The 24,797-nt window shown below is 43.7% G+C and overlaps 1 protein-coding gene across 2 annotated transcripts in view; it reads right to left on the reverse strand.

The window, feature by feature from the left end:
- LOC121567298 (ATP-binding cassette sub-family F member 3) overlaps window positions 1-14,899 on the reverse strand; it is a 38,136-nt gene extending 23,237 nt beyond the window's left edge. For both annotated transcript variants that reach the window (XM_041877225.1, XM_041877224.1), the window contains exon 1: window positions 14,796-14,899. In XM_041877225.1, coding sequence (XP_041733159.1) covers window positions 14,796-14,883 — 88 coding nt within the window. In that variant the 5' untranslated portion in view covers window positions 14,884-14,899. The remainder of the gene's footprint in view (window positions 1-14,795) is intronic.
- Window positions 14,900-24,797: the final 9,898 nt, after the last annotated feature.

The following is a 24,797-nucleotide window of genomic DNA, read 5'->3' on the forward strand; positions in this document are numbered from 1 at the left end:
GAAATTTAATCCTAGTAAAGATTCCCAGTCTTAGGTCAGTTACGATCACCACTATTTTAAGAATGTGAAATGTCAGAATAATAGTAGAGAGAATGATTTCTTTCAGCTTTTATTTCTTTCATCACTTTCCCAGTGGGTCAGAAGTTTACATACCCTCAATTAGTATTTGGTAGCATTGCCTTTAAATTGTTTAACTTGGGTCAAACGTTTCGGGTAGCCTTCCACAAGCTTCCCACAATAAGTTGGGTGGATTTTGACCCATTCCTCCTGACAGAGCTGGTGTAACTGAGTCAGGTTTGTAGGCCTCCTTGCTCGCACACGCTTTTTCAGTTCTGCCCACAAATGTTCTATAGGATTGAGGTCAGGGCTTTGTGATGGCCACTCCAATACCTAGACTTTGTTGTCCTTAAGCCATTTTGCCACAACTTTGGAAGTATGCTTGGGGTCATTGTCCATTTGGAAGACCCATTTGCGACCAAGCTTTAACTTCCTGACTGATGTCTTGAGATGTTGCTTCAATATATCCACATAATGTTCCTTCCTCATGATGCCATCAATTTTGTGAAGTGCACCAGTCCTGCAGCAAAGCACCCCCAAAGCATGATGCTGCCACCCCCGTGCTTCACGGTTGGGATGGTGTTCTTTGGCTTGCAAGCCTTCCCCTTTTTCCTCCAAACATAACTAGGAGACAGAACGCATCTCCTTCCTGAGCGGTATGACGGCTGTGTGGTCCCATGGTGTTTATACTTGCGTACTATTGTTTGTACAGATGAACGTGGTACCTTCAGGTGTTTGGAAATTGCTCCCAAGGATCAACCAGACTTGTGGAGGTCTTGGCTGATTTCTTTTGATTTTCACATGATGTCAAGCAAAGAGGCACTGAGTTTGAAGGTAGGCCTTGAAATACATCCACAGGTACACCTCCAATTGACTCAAATGATGTCAATTAGCCTATCAGAAGCTTCTAAAGCCATGACATCTTTTTCTGGAATTTTCCAAGCTGTTTAAAGGCACAGTCAACTTAGTGTAAACTTCTGACCCACTGGAATTGTGATAGTGAATTATAAGTGAAATAATCTGTCTGTAAACAATTGTTGGACAAATTAGATGTCCTAACCGACTTGCCAAAACTATAGTTTGTTAACAAGAAATGTGTGGAGTGGTTGAGAAACTAGTTTTAATGAGACGCATCCAATGCAAAAAAACAGATGCACTACATGACCAAAAGTATGTGGACACATGCTCGTCGAACATCTCATTCCAAAATCATGGGCATTAATATGGAGTTGGTCCCCCCTTTGCTGCTATTACAGCCTCCACTCTTCTGGGAAGGCTTTCCACTAGATGTTGGAACATTACCGCGGGGACTTGCTTCCATTCAGATACAGGAGCATTAGTGATGTTGGGCACTGATGTTGGGCGATTAGGCCTGGCTCGCAGTCGGCGTTCCAATTCATCCCAAAGGTGTTCGATGGGGTGGAACTAAGGGGCGCAAACCATGAACAACAGCCCCAGAACATTATTCCTCCTCCACCAAACTTTACAGTTGGCACTATGCATTCAGGCAGGTAGCGTTCTCCTGGCATCCGCCAAACCCAGATTCATCTGTTGGACTGCCAGAAGTTGAAGCATGATTCATCACTCCAGAGAATGCGTTTCCAATGCTCCAGAGTCCAATGGTGGCGAGCTTTACACCACTTAAGCCAACGCTTAGCATTGCGCATGGTGATCTTAGGCTTGTGTGTGGCTGCTCGGCCATGGAAACCTATTTCATGAAGCTCCCGACGAACAGTTCTTGTGCTGACGTTGCTTCCAGAGGCAGTTTGGAACTCGGTAGTGAGTTTTGCAATCGAGGACAGACGATTTTTATGCACTTCAGCACTTGGCAGACCCGTTCTGTGAGCTTGTGTGACCTACCAGCTCGCTGCTGAGCCGATGTTGCTCCTAACCGTTTCCACTTCACAATAACAGAACTTACAGTTGACCGGGGCAGCTCTAGCAGGGCAGATATTTGTCAAACTGCCTTGTTGGAAAGGTGGCATCCTATGACGGTGCCACTTTGAAAGTCACTGAGCTCTTCAGTAAGGCCATTCTTCTGCCAATGTTTGTCTGTGGAGATTGAATGGCTGTGTGCTCGATTTTATACACCTGTCAGCAATGGGTGTGGCTGAAATAGCCGAATCTACTCATTTGAAGGGGTGTCAACATACATTATACATACACAAATGTATCTCTAGCTTAAATTGACGGATCTTGATTGGGATTGTTGTATTATGCTAATTAGATGTATTAATGTCTACATTTGTTTTGCCACGCTAGTTATATTACAGACACCTTAATGCATACTTTTAAATTATATTATGTGAGCTAAACATAAAAAATCCTTAAAGTATACTAATGTACTAATGTTACTGTCCCCACTACAACATAAAAAATACTTAAATACCTGTAATTTTGTCCTTGAAATAATTAATTCAAATACTGTAGAAAACTTGATTCTCACAAGTGTGTTGCAGGTTGTGAACTCTGCAAAACAAAGTTTCCACTCAGAGAATGAGAATGGTAAATAACTGTAGGCCTAATTAGTAATATAATGCATTAACACAAATTAATGTAACCAGATGATGTGGATTAATGGTACATTTACTATTGGTGACATGTAATAGGGAATTAATAAAAATAAACAATCAAAGGGCAAACATTTCACACAATGAAACAACATATTTTTGATGTTTTTCACTGACAGTCGCAAATCAATAATCAGCTAGGCCTTTTGCCAAAAGCAAAAAGGCAGTCATATTAGCAACCCATCCTAAATTAGCTGTTGCATCTTTAGATTCACCCTCTTTCTAAGTTAACAGATTTTCATCTCTGTCATATATAGCAAATGTTTGAAAACAATGTTTTATTGGCTGCTTCATTACAGGAGTTGCACGGTATGTTAAGATGAATTACCATAATTGAAATGTGATTTCTGTCATTCTGAGCATGGTGGGTGGATGCCCTAATGGTTTATGCACCCAATGCATATTGGCCTGGTAGATGTCTCAAATGGCCGGTAAATTAATATCTTCCCGGTCACGTTGTCAGGCGCCACATTTTCCTGACTGAAACCCTGCTGCACATCCTTGTATGCCATGGGTTGTATGTGTACTTATGTTAGCAAATGTTGTATATAACAATACACACAACGTAGGCTACAAACGTATTACAACTGGAGCTGGCCAATCCTCATCTATCGCCCACCAGCTGCCCTTCGAGAGTTCCTCAATGAGCTTGACACCTTGATAAGCTCATTTCCTGACGATGGCTCACCGCTCTTCGTCCTTGGCGACTTCAACCTCCCGACGTCTGCCTTTGATTCATTTCTTTCCAACTCTCTCTTTCTCCTCCTTGCCTTTTTGACCTCAACCTTTCCCAATCACCTTCAACTCACAAGGCAGGCAATACGCTTGACCTCATCTTTACTAGAGGCTGCTCTACTACTAATCTCACTGCAACCTCCAGGTCTCTGATCACTACTTTGTTTCCCTTTCTGTCTCCCTTTCCTTCAACCCTAACCACTCAGCCCCTAACCCAGATGGTCATGTGCCTTCGCAATCTTCGCTCTCTCTCCCACTACTCTCTCCTATCATCTCTCCTTTCTGCTAAATCCTTCTCCCTCCTGTCTCCTGATTCTGCCTCTTCGACCCTACTCTCCTCCCTTTCCGCATTCTATGACTCGCATTGTCACCTTTCCTCCCGGCAGGCTTGGCCCTCCCCTCCAGCTCCATGGCTGAGTGACTCATTGCGAGCTTACAGAACAGGGCTGCGGGCAGCAGAGCGAAAATGGAGGAAAACGAAACTTCCGGAGGACCTATCATCCTTTCACTCCCTCCGCTCTACCTTCTCTTCCTCTGTATCAGCTGCTAAAGCCACTTTCTACCACTCTAAATTTCAAGCTTCTGCCTCTAACCCTAGGAAACTATTTTACAACTTCTCCTCCCTCCTTAATCCTCCACCCCCCGCCCCCCCACCTCTCTGCGACGACTTTGTCAACCACTTTGAAAAGAAGGTTGACGACATCCGCTACTCATCCACTTAGCCCATTGAGTCCACTGGTCTCACTCACAGAACTACCCTACGCCTTGACTGCTTTCTCCCCGCTCTCTCCAGATGAAATCGACCCCATCCCCTCCTCCCTTCTCCAGACTTTCTACCATTCCTCACTTCCCTCATCCCTGACCACTGGCTGCGTTCTCTGACTTCAAAATGTCCTGAGTCGTTCCCCTCCTCAAGAAACCAAAATTCGACTCATCTGACGTGAAGAACTATAGACCTGTTTTCTTTCCAAAACACTTGAGCGCGCTCTCTCTGATTAACTTTCTCGCTATCTCTCTAAGAACAATCTTCTTGACCCTAACCAGTCAGGCTTCAAGACGGGTCACTCAACCGAAACTGCTCTCTCTTTGTCACAAAGGCTCTCCGCACTGCCAAAGTCTAACCCTCTCTCCTCTGTTCCCATCCTCCTAGCTCTATCCGCTGCCTTCGACACCATGATGCATCAGAGCCTCCTCTCCACCCTCTCAGGGCTGGGCGTCTCAGGCTCTGCACACTCTTTGATTGGGTCCTACCTGGCAGGCCGCTCCTACCAGGTGACGTGAAGAGAATCTGTCTGCACCACGTACCCCAGGGCTAGGTTCTAGGCCCTCTCCTCTTCTCTCTATACACAAAGTCACTTGGCTCCGTCAGATCCTCACATGGTTTCTCCTATCATTGCTATGCAGATGTTCCAAGATGGCGTAGAAGTGTGGTCGTGTACTCTGTAGTGTGTCCGTGTAAATAACCTGTTTTTTTTGTTTTTTTCTCTTTCGTATATATTTCTCAATCACACTTTTCATCCTTCAACTAATATACTTTTCTGCAACCCGCCTCACCCAAAGTGGAACAGATTCTATTATTTATTTTACCTTTTTATCCAGAACCTCCAGTTGAAACTAGCCAGCTAACTAGCTAACTAGCTACTTGCTATTAGCCACCGTTAGCGGTTTTCACCATTGTCCGTGGCCTGCACTACCTACCAGCCAGCTCTAGCCTGGACTATTATCGGCCAGTCTGCACAGCGCGCTATCGACTAAGAACATATCGGATTTTCTCCCGGAATCACTGATACACTGGACCTTAACACCGGATCATCGCGACTAGCTAGCTGCAACCGAATGGATGTTGTTGGCTAATGACCACTGCCCCCGAAGCAAGCACCAGTTAGCCTTGAGCTAGCCTCGAGCCAGGCCCATCTCCCGGCTATCCAAGTCTCTGTCAACCAGACAGGACCTCCTAGTGTCGACACAGAGCCCCGCCGATCCATCACGACTGGTCTGCCGACGTAATCGTCTGATGTGGTTTCAACAGGCTTCCCGTTGCGGCGACCACGAAGAACCATCTGCTAGCCCCGGCCCGCTAGCACACGCAATCAACAGCCGTGCTTCCTGCTCGCCTGTGCTGTAGCAGCCATTCGAACGGCTCCCGGTCTCACCTATTGCTGTTCACTGGACCATATGATCACTCACAGCTGCACAGCTGATGCCTGCTGGACTGTTCCTTTACACGGTACCCCCATCCTGTTTATCTGTCCTGTTTAGCCTCTCCCCAACCTTCGTCGCCATTACCAGTTGCTGTCTTAGCTCTCTCGAAAAATACCTGTGATTGCTTTATGCCTCTCTCCCATGTCAATATGCCTTGCCTATTGCTGTTCCGGTTAGTTCTTATTATACAATTTCACTGTAGAGCCCCCAGTACCGCTCAACCAGCCTCAGAGAGCTCCTTTGTCCCACCTCCCATACACGCGGAGACCGGCTCAATCGGTACCTCCAGTGATGCTCTCTTTCATCGTTACCCAATGCTTTGGTTTACCTCCACTGTACTCATATCCTTCCATATCCTTGTCTGTACATAATGCCCTGAATCTATTCTACAACGCCAGGAAATCTGCCCCTTTAATTCTCTGTACCCAACGCACTAGAAGACCAGTTCTTAAAGCCTTTAGCCATATCCTTATTCTACTCCTCCTCTGTTCCTCTGGTGATGTAGAGGTTAACCCAGGCCCTGTAGCCCCCAGTATCACTCCTACTCCCCAGGCGCTTCATTTGTTGACTTCAGTAACCGTAAAAGCCTTGGTTTTATGTATGTTAACATCAGAAGCCTCCTCCCTAAGTTTGAGTTACTCACTGCGTTAGCACACTCCGCCAACCCTGATGTTCTAGCGGTGTCTGAATCCTGGCTTAGGAAGACCACCAAAAACTCTGACATTTCCATCACCAACTACAACATTTTCCGTCTAGATAAAACTGCCAAAGGGGGCGGAGTTGCAATCTGCTGTAGAGATAGCCTGCAGAGCTCTAGCATACTATCCAGGGCTGTGCCCAAACAGTTTGAGCTTCTACTTATAAAAATCCACCTCTCCAGAAATAAGTCTCTCACTGTTACCCCCCTCAGCCCCCAGTTGTGCCCTGGACACCATATGTGAATTGCTTGCCCCCCATCTATCCTCAGAGTTCGTACTGCTTGGTGACCTAAACTGGGCTATGTTTAACACCCTGGCCGTCCTACAATCTAAACTAGATGCCCTCAATCTCACACAAATTATCAAGGAACCTACCAGGAGCAACCCTAAATCCGTAAACACGGGCACCCTCATCGATATCATCCTGACTAATTTACCCTCTATATACACCTCCGCTGTCTTCAACCAGGATCTCAGCGATCACTGCCTCATTGCCTGCGTCCGTAACGGGTCCGCGGTCAAACGACCACCCATCATCACTGTCAAACGCTCCCTAAAACACTTCAGCAAGCAGGCCTTTCTAATTGACCTGGCCCGGGTATCCTGGATGGATATTGACCTCATTCCGTCAGTAAAGGATGCCTGGTTGTTCTTTAAAAGTAATTTCCTCTCCATCTTAAATAAGCATGCCCCATTCAAAAAATTCCAAACTAAGAACAGATATAACCCCTGGTTCACCCCAGACTTCACTGCCCTTGACCAGCACAAAAACATCCATGATATGCAACTTTTCAGGGAAGTCAGGAACCAATATACACAATCAGTTAGGAAAGCAAAGGCTAGCTTTTTGAAACAGAAATTTGCATCCTGTAGCACTAACTCCAAAAAGTTTTGGGACACTGTAAAGTCCAAGGAGAATAAGAGCACCTCCTCCCAGCTGCCCACTGCCCACTGCACTGAGGCTAGGAAACACAGTCACCACCGATAAATCTACAATAATCGAGAATTTCAATAAGCATTTTGCTACGGCTGCCCATGCTTTCCACCTGGCTACCCCTACCCCGGCCACCAGCTCTGGATGTTTTTGTGCTGGTCAAGGGCAGTGAAGTCTGGGGTGAACCAGGGGTTATATCTGTTCTTAGTTTGGAATTTTTTGAATGGGGTATGCTTATTTAAGATGGAGAGGAAATTACTTTTAAAGAACAACCAGGCATCCTTTACTGACGGAATGAGGTCAATATCCATCCAGGATACCCGGGCCAGGTCAATTAGAAAGGCCTGCTCGCTGAAGTGTTTTAGGGACCCCTACAAATCAGCTGGGCTAGACAATCTGGACCCTTTCTTTCTAAAATTAGCTGCCGAAATTGTAGCAACCCCTATTACTAGCCTGTTCAACCTCTCTTTTGTATCATCTGAGATCCCCAGAGATTGGAAAGCTGCTGCGGTCATCCCCCTTTTCAAAGGGGGTGACGCTCTAGATCCAAACTGTTATAGACCTATATCCATCCTGCCCTGCCCTTCGAAAGTATTTCAAAGCCAAGTTAACAAACAGATCACCGTCCATTTCGAATCCCACCATACCTTCTCTGCTATGCAATCTGGTTTCCAAGCTGGTCATGGGTGCACCTCAGCCACGCTAAAGGTCCTAAACGATATTATAACCGCGATTGATAAAAGACAGTACTGTGCAGCTGTCTTCATCGACCTGGCCAAGGCTTTCGACTCTGTCAATCACCGCATTCTTATTGGCAGACTAAATAGCCTTGGTTTCTCAAATGACTGCCTCGCCTGGTTCACCAACTACTTCTCACATAGAGTTCAATGTGTCAAATCGGAGGGCCTGTTGTATGGACCTCTGGCAGTCTATGGGGGTGCCACAGGGTTCAATTCTCTGGCTGACTCTATTCTCTGTGTATATCAATGATGTCGCTCTTGCTGCTGGTGACTCTCAGATCCACCTCTATGCAGACACCATTTTGTATACATCTGGCCCTTCATTGGACACTGTGTTAACAAACCTCAAACGAGCTTCAATGCCGTACAACACTCCTTCCGTAGCCTCCAACTGCTCTTAAACGCTAGTAAAACTAAATGCATGCTCTTCAATCGAACGCTGCTTGCACACGTCTGCCCGACTAGAATCACTAACTCTCTGACTTAGAATATGTGGACAACTACAAATACCTAGGTGTCTGGTTAGACCATAAACTCTCCTTCCAGACTCACATTAAGCATCTCCAATCCAAAGTTAAATCTAGAATCGGCTTCCTATTTCGCAACAAAGCCTCCTTCACTCATGCTGCCAAACATGCCCTCGTAAAACTGACTATCCTACCGATCCTTGACTTCAGCGATGTCATTTACAAAATAGCTTCCAACACTCTACACAGCAAATTGGATGTAGTATATCACAGTGCCATCCGTTTTGTCACCAAAGCCCCATATACTACCCACCATTGTGACCTGTACGCTCTCGTTGGCTGGCCCTCACTACATATTCGTCGCCAAACCCACTGGCTCCAGGTCATCTATAAATCACTGCTAGGCAAATCCCCGCCTTATCTTAGCTCATTGGTCACCATAGCAACACCCACCCGTAGTATGCGCTCCAGCAGGTATATCTCACTGGTCATCCCCAAAGCCAACACCTCCTTTGGCCGCCATTCCTTCCAGTTCTCTGCTGCCAATGACTGGAAAGAACTGCAAAAATCTCTGAATCTGGAGACACTTATCTCCCTCACTATCTTTAAGCATCAGTTGTCAGAGCAGCTTACCGATCACTGCACCTGTACACAGCCCATCTGTAATTAGCCCACCCAACTATCTCATCCCCATATTGTTTTTTATTTTGCTCATTTGCACCCCAGTATCTCTATTTGCACATCTTCTGCACATCTATCATTCCAGAGTTACATTTACATTTACATCATTTAGCAGACGCTCTTATCCAGAGCGACTTACAAATTGGTGTTAATACTAAATTGTAATTATTTTGCACTATGGCATATTTATTGCCTTACCTCCATAACTTACTACATTTGCACACACTGTATAGTTTTCTATTGTGTTATTGACAGTAGGTTTTGTTTTATCCCATGTGTAACTCCGTGTTGTTGTTTTTAAATCGCACTGCTTTGCTTTATCTTGGACAGGTCGCAGTTGTAAATGAGAACTTGTTCTCAACTGGCTTACCTGGTTAAATAATGGTTAAATAAATAAAACAACTACTTTCCTCCTTTCCACCCTTCTGACACCCAGGTGGCGACACGCATTTCTGCGTGCCTGGCAGATATCTCAGCTTGGATGTCGGCCCACCACATCAAGCTCTACCTTGACAAGACGGAGCTGCTTTCCTCCCGATGGAAGGCCTTTCCACTCAAAGACCTTGACAACTCCAGTGTCACCCTCCCAGAGTGCAAAGAACCTTGGCATGACCCTGGAAAACACCCTGTCGTTCTCTGCAAACATCAAAGCAGTGACTCGCTCCTGCAGGTTCATGCTCTACAACATCCGTAGAGCACAACCCTACCTCACACAGGAAGCAGCGCAGGTCCTAATCCAGGCACTTGTCCTCTCCCATCTGGACTACTGCAACTCACTGTTGGCTGGGCTCCCCGCTTATGCCATCAAAACCCTGCAACTTATCCAGAACACTACATCCAGTCTGGTTTCAACCTTCCCAAGTTCTCCCATTTCACCCCGCTCCTCTGCACACTCAACTGGCATCCAGTCGAAGCTCACATCCACTACAAGACCATGGTGCTTACCTACGGAACAGCAAGAGGAACTGCCCCTCCCTACCTTCAGGCTATGCTCAAACCCTACACCTCAAGCCAAGCACTCCATTCTGGCACCTCAGGTCACATGGGCCTTCCACCCCTACGGGAGGGCAGCTCCCGCTCAGCGCAGTCCAAGCTTTTATCTGTCCTGGCACCCCAATGGTGGAACCAGCTCCCCCATGAAGCTAGGATAGCAGAGTCCCTGCCCATCTTCTGAAAACATCTGAAACCCTACCTGTTCAAACAGTGTCTTAAATAATCCCCCTTCTCACCTCCCCCACAAAATAAAAATACAAAATCTGAACCAGCACTTGCACTTGACCCCCTCCCCCCTAGCTCTGACTACTGATAGCTACTTTGAGGAAAAATGTACTTCCTATGCCTGTGATATGTGGTCGTCCCAACTACAGTGGGGAGAACAAGTATTTGATAACCTGCAAAATCGGCAGTGTTTCCTACTTACAAAGCATGTAGAGGTCTGTAATTTTTATCATAGGAACACTTCAACTGTGAGAGACGGAATCTAAAACAAAAATCCAGAAAATCACATTGTATGATTTTTAAGTAATTAATTTGCATTTTATTGCATGACATGAGTATTTGATAACCTACCAACCAGTAAGAATTCCGGCTCTCACAGACCTGTTAGTTTTTCTTTAAGAAGCCCTCCTGTTCTCCACTCATTACCTGTATTAATTGCACCTGTTTGAACTTGTTACCTGTATAAAAGACACCTGTCCACACACAAACAGAATCCAACCTCTCCACAATGGCCAAGACCAGAGAGCTGTGTAAGGATATCAGGGATAAAATTGTAGACCTGCACAAGGCTGGGATGGGCTACAGGACAATAGGTAAGCAGCTTGGTGAGAAGGCAACAACTGTTGGCGCAATTATTAGAAAATGGAAGAAGTTCAAGATGACGGTCAATCACCCTCGGTCTGGGTCTCCATGCAAGATCTCACCTCGTGGGGCATCAATGATCATGAGGAAGGTGAGGGATCAGCTCAGAACTACACGGCAGGACCTGGTCAATAAACTGAAGAGAGCTGGGACCACAGTCTCAAAGAAAACCATTAGTAACACACTACGCCGTCATGGATTAAAATCCTGCAGCGCACGCAAGGTCCCCCTGCTCAAGCCAGCGCATGTCCAGGCCCGTCTGAAGTTTACCAATGACCATCTGGATGATCCAGAGGAGGAATGGGAGAAGGTCATGTGGTCTGATGAGACAAAAATATAGCTTTTTGGTCTAAACTCCACTCGCCGTGTTTGGAGGAAGAAGAAGGATGAGTACAACCCCAAGAACACCATCCCAACCGTGAAGCATGGAGGTGGAAACATCATTCTTTGGGGATGCTTTTCTGCAATGGGGACAGGACGACTGCACCGTATTGAGGGGAGGATGGATGGGGCCATGTATCGCGAGATCTTGGCCAACAACCTCCTTCCCTCAGTAAGAGCACTGAAGATGGGTCGTGGCTGGGTCTTCCAGCATGACAATGACCCGAAACACACAGCCAGGGCAACTAAGGAGTGGCTCCGTAAGAAGCATCTCAAGGTCCTGGAGTGGCCTAGCCAGTCTCCAGACCTGAACCCAATAGAAAATCTTTGGAGGGAGCTGAAAGTCTGTATTGCCCAGCGACAGCCCCGAAACCTGAAGGATCAGGAGAAGGTCTGTATGGAGGAGTGGGCCAAAATCCCTGCTGCAGTGTGTGCAAACCTGGTCAAGACCTACAGGAAACGTATGATCTCTGTAATTGCAAACAAAGGTTCCTGTACCAAATATTAAGTTCTGCTTTTCTGATGTATCAAATACTTATGTCATGCAATAAAATGCAAATGAATTACTTAAAAATCATACAATGTGATTTTCTGGATTTGAAAAATTACAGACCTCTACATGCTTTGTAAGTAGGAAAACGTGCAAAATAGGCAGTTTATCAAATACTTGTTCTCCCCACTGTAGCTATCCTAAGATGAATGCACTAACTGTAAATCACGCTTGATAACAGCATCTGCTAAATGACTAAAATGTAAAATGTAGGTATGCAGGGTTCTGTTCCAGCCCAGCACTAACACACCTGATTCAACTCTTCAAACCTAATGATATGTGTATTATTGCTGGGATGGAATAGAAGTCTGCTCACTCATTAGTTTAGAGAGTGGAGCAAGGTTGGCCACCTCTGCTATGGACAATTTTTTAGTTCACCCGAGATTATGCTTTAGTAATAATAGCGTACTTACTAAGATGTCTAACATTTACAAACAAGTTAACTTACTTGTACATTTTGAAATTATATGTTGATTCATTCAATGTTGATTAATTGAAGTGTTTAAATTTGTTTAAATTATTAACTTAAAGATAATATTAATGATGAACTAGTGTCGATGTTCATTAATTACAGATCACAATTCAGCAATAAAAAGGGGTGAAGGTGATCAGTCTTTATTTTGTCAATTTCTGCTTTCTCAAACTAACATGACCTTTTTGGCAAGTTGTGAGCTCTCCAATCTGTTTTATTTGATTGTCACTCTCTCTCAGTATATCAGCTACGAGAATCCATTTAGCAGCTTATCATTTGGCATCGCCAATGCAGCCACAGACCCCCCTAGGGCCACAGGCCAATCCAACCCTTGTATTATATGTACAGTACTGTAAAAATAAGGAAATTACAATTTGTAAGCTAATTAAAAATAATCAAAAAGGAAAATAAACCAATTAATAAAAAAAGTCACGTGATGGTAGTGACTGCCCATTACTGCTTATCACCCATAATTTATTCACTTCAATAAAATATTTCAGTTTGTGTATATTACATTTGTTTTATTTGATGACTTTATTATTTCATTCCAAGTCATCATCTCATCTCTATAGAGCTGCTGCCTATGCTGTCTGACTAAATCACAATTTTGTAGTTCTTCAAAGTAAATAAAGCATACTTTTATGACTGCTGAATACCAACTATCAATCACTTAGATCAGGTATTTTCAGGTAGAGATACCTCGCGAAGCAACAGATGCTCTCTATATCCCCTCACGATCACGCATTCTTTTGTCTCTTCCATTGCAGGCCTAAAAGAAACACAGACCGGACAAGTAGATGCGCAATGGATTATGGTCATTGTAGTTAATTATGCGCTAAACTATGTAGAATATTGGCCTGTTGGAAAATACAACTCCCTACTACATCACACAGTTAGGCTGGATCTGATTTATCTCGAGAAAAACTGTTCAATGTGCACATTGAGCTCACAGAAAAAAATTGAATGAAATGGAATTCAAATAATTGAACCGACATTAGTCAATTAGTTATTTAATAAAATAAAAATAACCGACATTTTGGGTAATCGCTCAGCACTAATTGTTGTGCAAATCTCTCTTCACCCACAATCCTCAATGCCATTGACCTTCTGATTTTGTCTCTGTATTCTATCTAGCAAAGCGACATAATATAGAATTGGAAAACCAGACACAGCGATGATTGGCTTTCCTCCATCTTTTTTGGTTTTGCTTGCCCAGAACATTTACATTTTAGTCATTTAGCAGACGCTCTTATCCAGAGCGACTTACAGTTAGTGAATACATATTTTTTTATACTGGCCCCCCGTGGGAATCGAACCCACAAACGCCATGCTCTATCAACTGAGCTACATCCCTACCGGCCATTCCCTCCCCTACCCTGGACGACGCTGGGCCAATTGTGCGCCGCCCATGAGTCTCCCGGTTGCGGCCGGCTGCGACAGAGCCTGGATTCGAACCAGGATCTCTAGTGGCACAGTTAGCACTGCGATGCAGTGCCTTAGACCACTGCGCCACTCAGGAGACCAGAACAAATGACAGGCAGAACTGTTTCATGAACTGAAGATTTTCAAGCAAACATTTGCTCCTCACCTGATTGGTTAATGGCAGCGGTGGCAGCGTGCAATTTGCATAAAGTAGTCATGCAGCATCATCTAGATATGTGTGCAATAAAAGTTCAACATTCACCTTCTGCTACCATTTCTGTCAAGTTGTATATGTATACCATGACACGTATGTTCGATTAATCCGATGCACCACACAGAACGCTCTGCAACACTGCAAGACAAACGCAGCGTTCCATTGGAAATGAATGTACTTCTAATGTATCAAAATGCTACGACTGTCGGTGTGACCGAGGCGTAACTTTTTCTAACGCTCGGCTTGTACGATTCTCGCCGCTCACCTTCCCACAATCCCCTGCGCCTTGCACCGCGTGCCCCCTTCGTCTGACGAATTCGGAATTGGTGAAAACCCAATTTAAACCGGACTCATATCCAAACCCCAACCTCCCCATACACTAATAGATTACGCTTTCCCTTCCTTGAGCCCACCCCTCTCTTTGTTCATGTTTAGGCTGATGTTTTGACTCCATTCTTTTTGTTTTGCGACTTTGTGTCCTTAAAGCGCTATATAACTAAGTCCCATGTACTATTACATGTCGGTAAACGTACACAGAAGCAGCTAGTTGGCTAGTAATTCATGGCAATAAGTTAGTTAGCCTAGATCATCCGGTTAGTGGTTCAAACGGACCGATTATAAAATAACTACCAGCATGTTAGCTAGTCACTCCTGCCTTGGCTTGACTGAGCCTCAACTCTGTGGGACGGCTATGCTAGCTAACCTTACTTCACGTGGAAGAGGAGAAGAAGCCGTCCGCCACTCATCTAGACCGTGGCATTTCAAAGTCTACGAGATCCACACACCCTCTCCATTCATTTACAGTCTCTTACCCGTGATATATTCGAACACTTCGGTGTCAATTTCGGGAAACTCGCTCTTCAGAATATCCACGTATGTCGCCATGATACACCGGCTCATCCACAAGAACAGCGCATGTGCCCACAATATGCTACAAGGAATGGCCTCAAACTATGCATTATGGGTATTGTAGTATTTTCTATGCGATCTTTTGCTCTCGTCTTTGCCTCCCTCCACCTCTAATTGTCTTTGGTTCCATCAACCTCTCTTATGTAATGACATTACATTCCCCCAAATAAGAGTTGTTGTTTTGGGCTGTTATTGTATACCACGATGAAATCGGGGAGGGGACTGTGGGGGAAAGAGTTCCCAGCTGTCTTGAAAGCGCCATAAATCCAGAGAATGCCAGACTTTGATGAGAGTTTCATGACCAAATTTGCCCAGTAGAAGGACCGCCGCGCCACCTTTCTGTTCAAGTGAGCACAGCACAACAACGGTGAGTCCAAAAATGTATTGTATGCTGCAGCATAAATAATGTAATATGCCAGGGAGATATGTGTACTGTAACTAAGAAAGTAATACTAAGTGTATGTTGTGTAGTAAGCTGTTAGTAGCCGATGTGCCTCACCCTAATCATTTGGTCCCTTTCCCCCTCATAACTTAGCCTACTGTTCTGACTTGGTGGTGCACATGTAGTTTGAGTGAAATGTCATCATCAAATATTGTAAGAGCTTTCATTGTCTGCTTATATGCCCCCTTTATTTATCATACGGTTCTGACTTGGTGTACAGGGAGAATACTGTAAGAACGGCCCATGTTCTGAATTCTGTCGCTGTACATTTAAAAAGTGCTGAAAATAGTTATATTGACCATGTCCGTCTTAGCTCGCTCATTAATGTATTAATCGAAATTACGGATTGCCTCTTATCTGCTAATCGTTCCCTTATGCCATAGTTTGTACATCTCAATTGTCAGTAGAAACCACATTTGTTGAAGCAAGTCAGCCATATCAGCGTTTTTTTTTTTTTTAAGGCAGTAAATGAGGCTGAATGAACTGTTTCGCTGCCAGACAAGGCTCTGCTGATAGCCAGGTGTTGCGGAGGGTAAGGATTCACTCCATGGTGGGATAGCTTTATGTAGGCCCTAACAGTTTGTGAGCACCGTTTGTCACTGTTATAGTGGAATTAATATATTGTTTAGTGTTGTGTATTGGCTTTGCTGTCATGCATCCCCACATAGTTTTCTGCTTGCTGCATTTACATGTTAAAATCGCCACTGGTCACATCACACGCAATATCTCAGACAGCACTGGACTGATTTTGATTAAACTTGGGTGAATGATGCGCCTTGTCATGAATGGCTTAGCTGACAACGTCACGAAAACGATGCGCACGCGTCAATGGGGCAGAAGTCCATGAGTTGTTGTAATTCTGGATAGCCAGATAGCTACCAACAATGACAAGAGACTGACATGTGGGGAATCGTAGTGACTTGTTTCAGCCAGTTTCATCATGTTATTGATACCATGTGTCAAAGTCGCGTTAATTCTAATCTGGCATTAGGAACAAAAGAGGTCAACACGACTTCTAAGATATACTAGTTATTTTAATTAATGCAAAAACCTTCAATGGTAAATATGATGTTTCGTATATACGGGCTCTCTGAGATATCTCGCAGGGCACCCCAGAGAACTAAAACATTGTTTCAGATTCAATACTCAAATACTCTGACAGAGAGAGTTTCCCACTTCTCTGCTGGCCAATTAGAGTAAAGGACTTGAGCGTGGTTTAGACTTACTCAGTCAATCCGTTGATGCATCTCTGTTACCAGGCATATGTCCATATCATAACAACCTGTCATAGTGAGAAGAGCCAGCTCCCTTAGACACCATTCCTACGTCCAAGGAAGGTTCACAGATCACAAAGAACCAGTATAGTCTAGCATTTGGAGACACAAATCCCTATCTCACTTTACCCCCTAAAAGAGCTATTCACATCAATCACAGCCTGCCAGGTGTCACAACCTACATTAGCCCAGTCAAGAATGCATTCTTTCTAAGTTAGTCATCCCAACAATCCAATTATTAGAAAATAGAACCCAACACATGTCTTGTTTTGAGGTGTTTTGAATGATTTCATGTCAATGCTAATATTTCTGAAATTCGCTTGGTAGCTAACTGTAACGATGTATTTGAGAGACAAGTGCTCAATATGCAAATGTATTTATGTTTTCAATAAACACTGGAGACGAAATATAGTTTACATGTTGTCAACCCCATCTGCTTTGCCCCATAGTGCCTTATGCGTCAGTTTTGTTGTTCTTCTTCTTCTGTGGATTTTTTTTATGGCGGTTGGCAACCAACTTTAAGGTGCATTTCCGCCACCAACTGGACTGGAGTGTGGACCAGAGACGGAAGGTCTAAATCCTACCCAATATTCTCGTCTCCCTAAGGAAACTAAATTTACATAATTAAATACTACATCCCTTGAAGATTTCCCCAGCAGTTCACTCAATCTTGGCTCTTCAACACCATTACTCCTCAAATCTAATAACAATTGCTCCCTTTCTCTCCCATATTTTTGGCACTGAAATATAACGTGTTTAACTGTCTCCATCTCCTCCTGACAATGATCACACCTCCCAGTCGGATGTTTCCCGACCAATTTCAATGTATTATTGAGCCTTGTGTGTCCCAGTCTCAGCCTTGTGACTACACTTTCCTCCCTTCTCTCTCGGCCTGATGACCTCCCTGCTCCCACCTTTTCCTGAATCTTATACAGGCGTCTTCCCTTTCTTTCCCTGTTCCACAACTCTTGCCATTTGTTTTTAACCACTGTTTTTTATCAACCTCTTGGCGTCTGCTTTACTCATTGACAATTCCATCTCAACATTAGGATGTTTAAGAGCCTGCTTGGCGATAACATCCACCTCCTCATTCCCCTCTACTCCCACATGAGCTGTTACCCCCATCTGTCTCACCCTATATACTGTAAGCACTGCAAAACCTCATACAATACATCCTGTCTGCTCCGAGACACAAATAAATGTAAGCTCATCAGTGCTGCACAGGAGTCAGAGCAGATGACTACCCTGTCTGGCCTCACCTCCTCCACCCACTCTGCAGCCAAGAGTACGGCCATCAACTCCATTGTGTAAACAGACAAATGCTCCATTGCTCTTTTTGTCACTGCCACCTTAAACTTAGGATGCGTCGGTTTTGTTCCTAAACAACCAACCCGTAAATAGAGATCCCTGTCTATAGAGATCAGGCATTACACAATTACACTGATTGGCCAGATGGTGGCTCTATAACGAGCCATTTTGAATTTAGTGAAAAAACACATAAAACGCTACCAAAGATTATTATAACTGTTTTATCTGTGACGCTACTCTTCCGGCACCAAATGACCGATCTGCACGAAATTTGATACAGTGCCTTCAGAAAGTATTCACACCCCTTGAACTTTTTCCACATTTTGTTGTGTTACAGGCTGAATTAAAAATGGATTAACTTGAGATTTTTTGTCACTGGCCTACACACAATACCCCATAATGTCAAAATGGACATTTTTACAAATTCATTAAAAATTAAAAGCTGAAATGTTTTGAGTCAATAATATTCAACCCTTTTTGTTTATGGCGAGCCTAAATAAATTCAGGACTAAACATTTGCTTAACAAGTCACATAATAAGTTGCATGGACTCACCCTGTGTGCAATAATAGTGTTTAACATGATTTTTGAATGACTACCTCATTTCTGTACCCCACACATACAATTATCTGTAAGGTCCCTCAGTCGAGCAGTGAATTTCAAACACAGATTCAACCACAAAGACCAGGGAGGTTTTCCAATGCCTTGCAAAGAAGGGCACCTATTGGTATCCTTTTGAGCATGGTGAAGTTATTAGTTACACTTTAGATGGTGTAGCCTAGTGGTTAAAAGCGTTGTGCCAGTAACAGAAAGGTCACTGGTTCGAATTCCCAAGCCGGCAAAAAAATCTGGTGTTCTGCCCCAACAACAACTACTCCCCGGGCGCCGATGACGTGGACGTTTCGGCAGAAGACACATTTCGGTTGAATGCATTCAATTGTGCAACTGACTAGGTATCCCCTTTCCCTTCCCAATACACCCAGTCACTAAAAAGATACAGGCATCCTTCCTAACTCAGTTGACGGAGAGGAAGGAAACCGCTCAGGGATTTCACCATGAGGTCAATGATGACTTTAAAACAGACTGTGATAGGAGAAAACTGAGGATGGGTCAACAACATAGTAGTTACTCCACAATACTAACATAATTGACAGTGAAAAGAACATGTTTGCAACAAGGTACTAAAGTAATAATGCAAAAAATGTGGCAAATCAATTCACTTTTTTTCCCCTGAATTCAAAGTGTTATGTTTGGGGCAAATTCAATACAACACATTACTCTGTACCACTCTCCATATTTTCAAGCATAGTGGTGGCTGCATCATGTTATGGGTATACTTGTAATCATTAAGGACAGGGGAGTTTTTCAGGATAAAAAATAAACGGAATGGAGCTAAGCATAGGCCAAATCCTAGAGGAAAATCTGTTTGTCTGCTTTCCACCAGACACTGGGAGATCAATTCACCTTTCAGCAGGACATTAACCTAAAACACAAGGCCAAATCTTATCTAATAAATCATACACTGGAGTTGCTTACCAAGAAGACAGTGAAAGTTCCTGAGTGACCGAGTTACAGTTTTGACAAAATTACTTGAAAATGTATGGCAACTCCTGAAAATGGTGGTCTAGCAATGATCAACAACCAATTTGACAGAATTTGAAGAATGTTTAAAAGAATAATGGGCAAATATTGCACAGTCCAGGTGTGGAAAGCTCTTAGAGACTTACCCAGAAAGACTCACAGCTGTATTAATGGCACCTGTTTGAACTTGTTATCAGTATAAAAGACACCTGTCCACAACCTCAAACAGTCACACTCCAAACTCCACTATGGCCAAGACCAAAGAGCTGTCAAAGGACACCAGAAACAAAATTGTAGACCTGCACCAGGCTGGGAAGACTGAATATGCAATAGGTAAGCAGCTTGGTTTGAAGAAATCAACTGTGGGAGCAATTATTAGGAAATGGAAGACATACAAGACCACTGATAATCTCCCTCGATCTGGGGCTCCACGCAAGATCTCACCCCGTGGGGTCAAAATGATCACAAGAACGGTGAGCAAAAATCCCAGAACCACACGGGGGGACCTAGTGAATGACCTGCAGAGAGCTGGGACCACAAAGCCTACCATCAGTAACACACGACGCCGCCAGGGACTCAAATCCTGCAGTGCCAGACGTGTCCCCCTGCTTAAGCCAGTACATGTCCAGGCCCGTCTGAAGTTTGCTAGAGTGCATTTGGATGATCCAGAAGAGGATTGGGAGAATGTCATATGGTCAGATGAAACCAAAATAGAACTTTTTGGTAAAAACTCAACTCGTCGTGTTTGGAGGACAAAGAATGCTGAGTTGCATCCAAAGAACACCATACCTACTGTGAAGCATGGGGGTGGAAACATCATGCTTTGGGGCTGTTTTTCTGCAAAGGGACCAGGACGACTGATTCGTGTAAAGGAAAGAATGAATGGGGCCATGTATCATGAGATTTTGAGTGAAAACCTCCTTCCATCAGCAAGGGCATTGAAGATGAAACGTGGCTGGGTCTTTCAGCATGACAATGATCCCAAACACACCGCCCGGGCAACGAAGGAGTGGCTTCGTAAGAAGCATTTCAAGGTCCTGGAGTGGCCTAGCCAGTCTCCAGATCTCAACCCCATAGAAAATCTTTGGAGGGAGTTGAAAGTCCCTGTTGCCCAGCGACAGCCCCAAAACATCACTGCTCTAGAGGAGATCTGCATGGAGGAATGGGCCAAAATACCAGCAACAGTGTGTGAAAACCTTGTGAAGACTTACAGAAAACGTTTGACCTGTGTCATTGCCAACAAAGGGTATATAACAAAGTATTGAGAAACTTTTGTTATTGACCAAATACTTATTTTCCACCATAATTTGCAAATAAATTCATTAAAAATCCTACAATGTGATTTTCTGGATTTTTTTCTTCTCATTTTGTCTGTCATAGTTGACGTGTACCTATGATGAAAATTACAGGCCTCTCTCATCTTTTTAAGTGGGAGAACTTGCACAATTGCTGGCTGACTAAATACTTTTTTCCCCCACTGTAGCTGTACCATGATATTTGCATTGCTACTAAGTATCCCTTCAATTGTTCTCCATTAATTCCCCCGCTAAAGCCCCTCCCCATCCCAAGTTGAGCCGTCATCCCAGTGATCGTCATCCCACCCACATCCCTCCGGATCCCTAGGGCCCCGAGAGGCCAGGACCCATCCATCGAAAACAGCACACAGTGCCACGCACAAAACAGAAGCAGATTAACCACCAAAAGCATTCCCAATGCTGTCACCTCTATATATAACTATTTAAAAATATATATCTATTCAAATATCTTGCGTATCTTATCTTATTTTCCATCATTATCATTTTAATATGCGTAATAATGTCGGCAGTTCATACGTAGGATTTTAACATATAACCCGGATTGCCATTGTATTACATTTAATTTATTGACAAGCAATTATTATCCTAGCAAATAATTACCGTGGTCCATCCCATACCCCCCCCAACATCCCCACCCCCCCACAACAAATGCCGTACAAACACACACGCACATACTCACATACTCCAACACACTCATCCCCCCTCCTCCACAATCTACCATAAAATCAGATACTCAACGGTTGTTATATCCCAGAGCCCAACTCAAGAAAGGACCTGATTTACAAGTGCACATACAGTTACAGCTGATTGAGAAAGCATGCAAGATTGAGCAGAAATTGACAACAATGTCAGATTTGATTAATCTAATTAATCTATGTCATGTCCTAGGTGATGGAGATCAGATCTACCCTCTTCACCTGAGACACAAACACTTTGGTCCCCTGTTGTAACCATTTTTCCCAAGCATCTCCGTGCAGTCAGACCTTTGATTATTTTGTGCCACCTGGGCCACTGATAAACCACCTCTCTGATTGTTCGAGTGTGACCCCCTCCCCATGGGTTACTGCAGCCAGTGTTGCCAGCACTGCCACTACCTGGGTGGGGGTACCCCACCGGAATCCCCACCGGCTAGGTAAAAGGTCGTCAAGGTTCTCATTAGCAGCTTTGAGAATTTCCTTGTATATAATGCTCTCCCATCAAGGGGCTCTGGCTTTGTAGGACCAACCCTGCCAGGCAGGCTCAGAATCCTGAGGGGGCGGTGCTGCTCAAGTAGGTCTCTGACCGCATTTATTTCTCTGTTTAGGCTGCATACTCACAGCAGGTCCATAAAAGAGATGGGAACTTCTCTTTGGTGTATGGGTCACTCAGGTGGGTGTCCAGGATATAGGGTTGGGGATCTTTCCATCATGATAGGACAATAAACAATTAAATTAGATGTATACTATATTTAAAAATGTATATCCCTCATCTACACAAAATTGAAAGCTCCCTCTCACTACCCCTGCTCATAGACACCCGTCAGCGCTAGGATATGCAACCATTTCCCCTCTCACTCAATTAACACCGCACCTTTCCAAACACAAAAATGCACACCACATGGTTGACTGCGGAGGAAATGGGCCGAGCATGTAAACGCACCCACTTCCCACACCTGCCGCAAGGGGGAAAGGACTCCAGGGAGAACACAGGACCAACCCCAACAACCGTCCGCCAAAACAACAATTGCCCGCCAAAAAAGCCATGTTCTAATTAGTTGTATTTGAAGATCTATTATTCTGCTTGTTATCTTTTCTTGTTATATCGTTTTATCCTTTTTTAAATACTGTACTTACTATAAATGTTATTTAATATTCCAATCCCTATCATTGCTAGTATTGGGTATTCCATTATTCAACTCCTCTATTACAACTTTTAGAATAGCCATGGAGTAGTCTTTGTGTCTCTGAACATTTGGTTGTCAATATATAGTTTATCGACCACAAGTGCCACACGTTTCCCTTTTTAATCTATTTTCCTTGAAGATTGGATACAGAACTTTGCACCTTTCTGCAATCTCCCTCCCTCGGGAACTGATCATTCATGCCTATTTTCGTGCCAGCAAGTCTTTTTCCTAGGCTTTTAACCATAGCTTTATCCTTAAAAAATGCAAATTTGGCAACGATTGGGCGATCATATTTCTGTCCTCTTTGTCCGAAACGGTGTACGAGTTGGATTTTATCGACAGCCTCGAGTGGTATTTGAAGCTCTGTATGCAGGAAATCCTTCATAATATTCTCGGTTATTTCTCCCTCTTTTTCCTGAATACCCGTAAGTACTAGATTTTCTCTCATCGATCTAGTTTGGATGTCTAGTAAGGCTTCTCTCAGAAGGTTGTTCTCCTTTTTAAGTTCCCTAACGTCCGTTTCCATCTTAGTTACTGTCACTTTTAATTTTTTGGTTTCTGTTTCCATTATCAATGCTTTTTCGTCACTAATTTCAAGACTCGCTTTCAACTCTTTTACGTCCTTACTGACCAATTCTAGGATATACAGTGCTATGAAAAAGTATTTGCCCCCTTTATAATTTTCTCTACTTTTGCATATTTGTGATACTGAATATTATCAGATCTTCAACCAAAACCTAATATTAGATAAAAGGAACATAAGTGAACAAATAACACATCAATTACATATTTATTTCATTTATTTCATAAACAAAGTTATGCAACACCCAATTCCCCTGTGTGAAAAAGTAATTGCCCCCTTACACTCAATAACTGGTTGTGCCACCTTTAGCTACAATGACTCCAACCAAATGCTTCCTGTAGTTGTTGATCAGTCTCTCACATCGCTGTGGAGGAATTTTGGCCAACTCTTCCATGCAGAACTGCTTTAACTCAGTGACGTGTGGGTTTTCAAGCATGAACTGCTCGTTTCAAAGCCTGCCACAACATCTCAATTGGGATTAGGTCTGGACTTTGACTAGGCCATTCCAAAACTTCCAATTTGTTGCTTTTTAGCAATTTTCATGTAGACTTGATTGTGCGTTTTGGATCATTGTCTTGCTGCATGACCCAGCTGTGCTTCAGCTTCAGCTCACAGACGGATGGTCTGACATTCTCCTGCAGAATTCTCTGATACAGAGCAGAATTCATGGTTCCTTCTATTAAGGCAAGTCGTCCAGGTCCTGAGGCAGCAAAGCATCCCCAAACCATTTGGAATGGCCTAGTCAAAGTCCAGACCTAATCCCAATTGAGATGTTGTGATTGAGTGTAAGGGGGCAAATACTTTTTCACACAGGGGAATTGGTGTTGCATAACTTTGTTTATGAAATAAATATGTAATTGTTGTGTTATTTGTTCACTTATGTTCCCTTTATCTAATATTAGGTTTTGGTTGAAGATCTGATAACATTCAGTATCACAAATATGCAAAAGTAAAGAAAATTAGAAAGGGGGCAAATACTTTTTCATAGCACTGTATAAGTTATCCTGTACAAGCTTATGTGCCGAATACCTTATGTTGTTACAGGTGTCAAACTTATGGGCATGTGGCAGCAGTGTGTAGGAGGGAGGTTCCAAGGTGGGTGTGAGAAGTGTGCAGAAAGGCATGAGACAAAGAAATGTGTAGCATTGGGGAAAGTAGTGGTATGTGCTAATTGTAGGGGTGCCCATGGGGCTGGGGATCAGAAATGTCCTGTGTGAGAGAGGCAGGTTGAGGTTTCCAGGGTAAGAGTAGTGAAGAAGTTGTCATATGCTGAGGCAGTGAAGAAAGTAGAGGAAGAGGGGTCAAGGGGGAGGAGTGGTGAGAGTAGTAGATCTGTACCAGTACAGAGGGATATGCCAACAAGTGATATATGTTTTAGCATTTATAGCAATGGTTATCAATTGCACTGCAGGGATGGAACTTAAGTCAAAGAAAATTGAGGTTGTGGTGGTAGCTGCAGAGAGGTATTTGGGTGTGCAAGACTTGATATCAGAAGAGTTTTTATAAAAAAAAAAAAAAAA

The sequence above is a fragment of the Coregonus clupeaformis genome, chromosome 6 (genome assembly GCF_020615455.1).
Source record: "Coregonus clupeaformis isolate EN_2021a chromosome 6, ASM2061545v1, whole genome shotgun sequence".
Classification (NCBI taxonomy): domain Eukaryota; kingdom Metazoa; phylum Chordata; class Actinopteri; order Salmoniformes; family Salmonidae; genus Coregonus; species Coregonus clupeaformis.